Source organism: Ochotona princeps, chromosome 11 (genome assembly GCF_030435755.1).
Source record: "Ochotona princeps isolate mOchPri1 chromosome 11, mOchPri1.hap1, whole genome shotgun sequence".
NCBI classification, from domain to species: Eukaryota; Metazoa; Chordata; class Mammalia; order Lagomorpha; family Ochotonidae; genus Ochotona; species Ochotona princeps.
Window position 1 is genome coordinate 71,642,794 of NC_080842.1, and position 7,074 is coordinate 71,649,867.

At 61.4% G+C, this 7,074-nt stretch overlaps 1 protein-coding gene across 1 annotated transcript; it reads left to right on the top strand.

Moving 5' to 3' along the window:
* Window positions 1-2,657: 2,657 nt before the first annotated feature.
* S100P (S100 calcium binding protein P) lies at window positions 2,658-6,081 on the top strand. The gene is made up of 2 exons (XM_004579362.2): window positions 2,658-2,827; window positions 5,812-6,081. The coding sequence occupies exons 1-2, from the start codon at window positions 2,690-2,692 to the stop codon at window positions 5,959-5,961; spliced, it is 288 nt and encodes a 95-aa protein (XP_004579419.1). The 5' UTR covers window positions 2,658-2,689; the 3' UTR covers window positions 5,962-6,081.
* The last annotated feature ends 993 nt before the right edge of the window (window positions 6,082-7,074 follow it).

Consider the following 7,074-nt stretch of genomic DNA (forward strand, 5'->3'; position numbering starts at 1 on the left):
TGGGTGCCACAGCCTAGTTAAGGGCCACCCCCGGTACTCCCCCCCCAGGCCCATCACCAGCCCTGTCTTCACACACACCAGTGGGTGCCACAGCCTAGTTAGGGCGAACCCCGGTACTCCCCCCCAGGCCCATCACCAGCCCTGGTTGGTTGTGTGTGCTAGCATGTGCTGCATCCTAGCCAGGCCCATCCAGCATGCCATCTGGCTCTTGTGCACACTGTGGGAGCTGTAACAGCTCAGCCTGACGCTCCTCCAGAAGCAGCCTACACACTTGCCTGTGGGTGCTGTTGCTGTGCCAAGACCAGTCCACCACCAGTTCTGCCTCTTGTGCTCACCATCAGGAGCTGCAGTCTAGCAGAGAGTACCCATGGATTCCCTGCAGACCCACTCCCAGCGCTAGGTCTTGCACTTGGCAGGGAGTACTGTAGTCCAGCCTAACACGACCTACACCCAGTCCTAGCAGCTGCCAGCGGTGCTGCAGCCTATCCCAGCCAGCCTGCACCCCTTCTGGCTCTCACGCACACGAACACGGCAGCCTAGCCTGGCCTAACCTGGTCTGGCCCACCCCAGGGCCATTCTGCCCCCTGACTTGGCTCGCATACCAGTGGAAGCAGCAGCCCAGCAAGGGAGTCCCTGAAACTCCCCTACCAGGCCCGCTCACAGCTCTAGGTCTTGCACATGCCAATGGGTTCTCTGACCCAGTCTGGGATGGCCCACCCCCCCATCTTGACGTCTGCCAGCAGGTGCTACAGCCTGGCCAACCCCAGTCCCAGCTCTCTCTGGAGGATGCAGCAGCCTAGCTCAACCTGGCCTACTCCCAGCTCTGCTGTCAACTGGCTGGTGTTCTGGTCCCAGGCTAGGGCAACCTACGTTCCACAGGGCTTGTCCTCCTAATTGCCGCGGAAGGCCTGCCCTCCTACCTCTGCTGCTGAGCCTGATTGCTGTCTGGCATGGCTGGGTGACAGCTGTTCCTGTGGCTGAATTTGGTGACCCCACCCTGAGGCCAACAAGACAGATTACCATGTCCTGGGCACTTGAGCCCTTAACAGCTGTGGTCTCGGTGTGTGGCATGGGCAGGTAGATGCCTGGGACACAACGGCCTGTTTCTTCACCTGGAAGAAGCTTGCAGGTGGCCACTCTCAGGTCACGGATCTGTGCTACCTTTTCTGGGAGCCGTGTACTTGGGGTGAGACATAGCCCCTGCCCTCGCAGGTCTGTGGACCCTCCGCTCTCAGGCCCGTGGCCCCTGTCCTCACAGGCCCCTGGCCCCTGCCCTCATAGGCCCCTGGCCCCTCCCTCACAGGCCCCTGGCCCCTGCCCTCACAGGCCCCTGGCCCCTGCCCTCACAGGCCCCTGGCTCCTACCCTCTCAGGCCCGTGGCCCCTGCCCTCACAGGCCCCTGGCCCCTGCCCTCACAGGCCCCTGGCTCCTACCCTCACAGGCCCCTGGCCCCTGCCCTCATAGGCCCCTGGCTCCTACCATCACAGGCCCGTGGCCCCTGCCCTCACAGGCCCCTGGCCCCTGCCCTCACAGGCCCCTGGCTCCTACCCTCACAGGCCCCTGGCCCCTGCCCTCATAGGCCCCTGGCTCCTACCATCACAGGCCCGTGGCCCCTGCCCTCACAGGCCCCTGGCCCCTGCCCTCACAGGCCCGTGGCCCCTGCCCTCACAGGCCCCGTGGCCCCTGCCCTCACAGGCCCATGGCTCCTACCTTCACAGGCCCATGCTCTGAGAGCCTTGCTTCCTCAAGCCTCTGAACCTCCTCCCTCATCAAATATTTGTCTGGTACATTATCAAGGGGACAAACAGCTAGACTGAGACCTCGTTTGTGCAGTGGAGCTGGGTGGGTCTGTTGACCCACCTCTTCCACCTCTTCCACACCAAGGCCACCAGCAACCCCTCCACCGTGTGCGTCTGCATCTGCTCCGAGGACAGTGCCCTGAAGGCTCTGAGGTTGCTGGGCTGGCCCACTGTAGCTGCTGCAATGCCTTTGAAAGCAACGCTTCCCAGAAGCAGTGCTGAGGCCCCGCACTGCAGAGTCAGCAGGTCATGTCCCTCCCACAAGCCGGCCTTGGAGGTCTTGTGACACACCAGGGACCCTTGGATGGCCCCCAGTCCCCGGCAGCCTCCTCTACCACGTGATGTGGCCTGGCTCCCCGAGGCCCATGCCAGCTGTGCAGTGGGGACAGCAGACGCTGTGGCTCTGGGGTGCAAGGGACTGAGGCTGCCCAGTTGGTCCCTGATCGCGGGGGCATTAGGGTGGCTCCTACCTCTGCCCTCACTCCTTCCACTGATGCTTGCTCATGTCTGGGCGTCAAGCAACCCCACCTGCTGACATGTCACTCATTGCTCACTCAGCAAACAGCATGCATCCCCCAACCGCAGCAGTCCACCTGGGGAGGGCAGGACATCACCAGGGTTCAGTGGTGACCACACGATTCAGGAGAGCATGGCAAAGTGAGGCTGCCCTGAGGAGGCCTGTTCCTGGCCTGGGCTGAAGGAAGGTTCTAGAAAGGAAATCATAGCACTGCACACTGGACCAGAGCCTGGGCAGGAGGGCAGGGCTTGCTGGCTCTCCTGGCCTTGTGGGCCCCACCCTGTCAGCCTGGCCTCATAAAGCACTGTTGCTCCTGCCACAGCCCCAGGAAGACACAGCCCCAGGAGGAAGGTGGCTCAGACCCAGTAGCACCATGACGGAGCTCGAGACAGCCATGGGCATGATCATTGATGTCTTTGCCCGGTATGCGGGCGCCGAGGGTGACCCCCAGAGCCTGACCAAGGGTGAGCTGAAGGTGCTGATGGAGAAGGAGCTCCCGGGCTTCCTGCAGGTGAGCGACAGGTGGGGCTGGGAGGCCAGAGAGCCGAGGGACAGGGCCAGACCCATGGCAGGGGCGTGGAAGCAGCTGGGTCACATGGCCACCCAAGGCTGGAGCTCTGTGAGGGCAGCTGTGGTGGGACAGTGTGGAAGCAGGGGGCAACACCCTGGGGGGTGTGCACACTGGCCAAGGGAGGCACGGGGCATGCCCACTGTGGATGCTGGGTGGGGAGGCCGGGTACGAGCAGGTGTTGAGGATTAAGCCCTGGTGCACTGCAGCCATGCCTGGCCTCCTGCGGGACCCTGGAGAGAGCTCCACACCTGGACGCTGGCACTGGAATCACACCCATCCCCACTGGCCACCTCCCCCTGCAGCTGCTGACCACAGCTGTCCCAGCCCTGTCATCTGTCCTCCTCCATGCCCAGCTGCCTTATTGTTTGGCATTTGTGAGGCCAATGGCAATCAGGAACATCAATAGCCTTTCCTGGCCCCTGTCCTGCTGGGCCCGGAGCCTCAAGGAAGAGCCCTGTGGGGCCAGTGTCCCCTGCAAGCCTCATGTAGGTGCTTTAAACATTTGTTTCTGTCTTTTTAACATTTATTTTTATTTGAAAGGCAGATTTACAGAGTGAGAAAAAGAGGTTAGGTCTTTCTACTGGTTCACTCCTCAAATGGCCATAACGGCTGAAGCTGAGCCGATCTCAAGCCAGGAGCCAGGAGTTTCTTCCAGGTCTTCCATGTGAGTGCAGGGTTCTAAGGCCCTGGGACATGCTCTGCTGCTTTCCCAGGCCACAGGCAGGGAGCTGGGTAGGAAGTGGAACAGCCAGGACACGAACTGGTGTCCTAACGGGATGCCAGCACCACGTGGAGGAAGATGAGCCAGTGCAGCCATGGTGTCAGCCCCTGAAGATTGGCTTTTTCTCATTTGAAAGGTAGTGACAAAGATCTTCTGTCCACTAGTTCACTCCTCAAATGACTTCAAGGACCAGGTCAAAACAAGAAAGCCTAGAACTCCATCTGGTTCGCCATGTGGGTGACGGGTCCACCACGTGGGTACAGGGCCCACCACGTGGGTGCAGGCTCTGCCATGTGGGTGACGGGTCCACCACGTGGGTACAGGGCCCACCACGTAGGTGCAGGCTCTGCCACATGGGTGAGGGGTCCACCACGTGGGTACAGGACCCGCCACGTGGGTGCAGGCTCTGCCACATGGGTGAGGGGTCCACCACGTGGGTACAGGACCCGCCACGTGGGTGCAGGCTCTGCCACGTGGGTGAGGGGTCCACCATGTGGGTGCAGGGCCTGCCACATGGGTACAGGCTCTGCCACGTAGGTGCAGGCTCTGCCATGTGGGTGCGGGGTCCACCACGTGGGTGCAGGTTCTGCCACGTGGGTGAGGGATCCACCACATCGGTGCAGGGTCCGCCATGTGGGTACAGGGTCCCAAGCATTTGTGCCATTTTCCTTTGTTTTCCCAGGATATTAGCAGGGAGCTGGGTTGGAAGTGGAGAAGTGGGGACTCATAGGAGACATGTGTTGGCCCCCTCCCTGGCTCCCTGCCCCTCTGGGGACCTGAGCTGCCAAGCTGTCAAGCACCTGAGAATGCTGCCTCCATTTCCTGATGCTGAGGTGGTGAATCGGTGCTTTGACAGCCATCACTCCTCTTTCTCTGGTGCCCGTGTCTGTGGGAGGGGCTGCAGAAGCCAGGCGTGTGGAGATGGCCAGCCCTGGGCAGGGCCCCCCTCTCCTCACGGAGAGCTGGCGCGAGGGCTGAGGGCAGCTGTGTATGGCAAACTCTCCCCCTGAGTCTTACTGTGCATGCTTGTCCGTTCCAGGAACCCACACACGGAGCTGCTCACCTGTCCCAAGTGTGAGCATTTGCGTGATTTTATGTGAGAACCTTGCATCTGCTGGCTCACTCCTCCAAATGCTCCTATCCACCGGGGCTGGGCCAGGCCACAGCCAGGAGCTCGAGCAGGTGTCCAGCTCGGGTGCTCGTGCTGGGACAAACAGGGCCACCAGTATGTCCCCCTTCAGCGTGTGTGGCTCCACAGCTGTCCCAGTGTTGCCGGAGGGCCTGATCTGGACCAGGCCAGAGCCAGGGGAGTGATCCAGCTGTCCTGGATCACTCAGCGTGGGTGCTGACAAGAGCCCGACGACCTGTGCTCTCACAGCCACCTCCTGGGGGTACACCGTGAGAACCAGATCACCTAGGGGAGCCTGGTCAGGTCCTCGGGCAAGCCTTCCTCTAAAACACGAGACAGCGGAGCCATGCACCCTGTGAGGGGCACACACTGGTGGCCCTACTCCTCAGCGCCCGGCCCGGCAGTGCCTGGCAGTGCCTGGCAGTGCCAGAGCTGTGCAGGGACCCCCGGACCTGTTCCCTCGCTCCATGTGGAGCTGTGAGTCTCTGGTGGAGCGTCAGCGCCCCCTGCTGCTGTGCTCTGGTCACACCTGCTGCCACAGCCAGATGTCTGCACCCCAGCTGTACCCTTCTCCCTGTGTGGCCCAGGACAGGTCCCGTGGGGCCACCTTACCATCCCTGGGAATCTGGGCGATGCGCCCTCCTTACTGCTGGCTGTCATGATGACCAGTCTGCATTGGGACACACACACTCAGCAGAGACCAGAGGAGTGTGTGGCATGTGTGTGTATGTGTGTACCTACACGGGTCTGTGCACCTACAGCCAACAACGCCTGCAGCCCAGCGGCAACGTGTGTATGCGTGTGTGTACATGCAGGTATGTGTCATGACCCACAGCAGAGCCCAAAGCCCGGTGGAAGGCACCTCAGAACACCACTGCCTTCTGTTCCTTGCAGTTCCTGCTTGTTCCAGCAGGAGCACAGGTGGGCTTGCAGCCCGTCACCCGGCTTAGGACCCACCCCAGCACCTCATTCCTGGACCTGGGTGACAGCAGTTGGCCTGGAGGTGGGCAGTGAGGCTAGGGCCTGGCACAGGCTGCTGTGTCACCAAGCCTGCCCTCACCCCCTTTCTCCTAGAGCGGGAAGGACAGGGATGCCGTGGACAAACTGCTCAGGGACCTGGACGCCAACGGAGACGCCGAGGTGGACTTCAACGAGTTTGTGGTGTTCGTGGCTGCGCTTACATCCGCCTGCCACAAGTACTTCGTGCAGGCAGCGCCCAAATGATGCCCACGGGCATGGGGCAGCAGGTGGTGGGCATGGCGGCCCGCTCTCAGGCGCACCTGCTGCTGTGCCTCTGAGCAGCGCATGTGGGGGGCATAGGCCAGTTCCCTGCAACACCCAGTCAGTCCCTGGAACTTCCATGTCCTCCTCTGTGCATGCACACACAGGGACGTAATCATGAAATAAACCGTCACAATCTAAGAATGTGCCTCAGGCTGGCCCGGAACTGGCATTTCCCCAGCGTCCGCCTGTGCCCCCGCCACACCATGCGCCAGTGCTGCAGATGTAGGAGACGGGAGGCACCATGGCACTGGGGACGCCTCGAGGGTGGGCGGGAGTGGAAATCTTCTTTTTCTTGTCCATGGGCAATGCAGTCGCCAGTGTTTTAATCTGAGGAGGAGACACCAGCCCCTGGCGCTCCCGGGTTCCCTTGGCGTGGATTGAGCAGACAGGGGCAGTGACAGCCCACGGGACTGGGGCAGCGTTTGAAGGACAGTCCTCTGAGAACCAGGCACTGGCTCACGGCCCGGGCGGCAGGCCGCTCCCTCCAAGTGGTCTTCAGATGACTTCTGACCCTCCTTTTCCATCCCGTGGGAAGGTCTCCATGGACACGCCCTGGCCCGGGACACCTGTTCCTCTCATCATCAGTGGTGATGCTGTGGGCTTCACGTCCTGCCCAGCGCACTTACAGGGCAGGAGGCAGAGTGGTCGGAGATACGGGACAGGGAGACAGGAAAGGCACTGCGGTCCTCATGGAGCTGGACCTCCGGGGAGTCGCCCCTAACGGATCCGAGGAGTCATCCCTAACAGATACTGCTTCATGTCCCAGAGGACTCACTTCCCATCCAGCTCCCTGCTTGTGGCTTAGGAAAACAGTGGAGAATGGCCCAAGGCCTTGGGACCCTGCACCCGCGTGGTGCTCCTGGCTCCTGGCTTCAGATCAGCTCAGCTTCAGTCACTGCAGCCACTTGGGGAGTGAACCAGTGGATGGAAGATCTCTCACTCTCTGTAACTCTGCCTTTCAAATAAAAAGACACACCATCATTAAAAACAAATGAGCAAGAGGAGGCTTGAAGCTCAGGCAGCAGAGTGTGTGGTGGGTGGTCACTGCTTGGG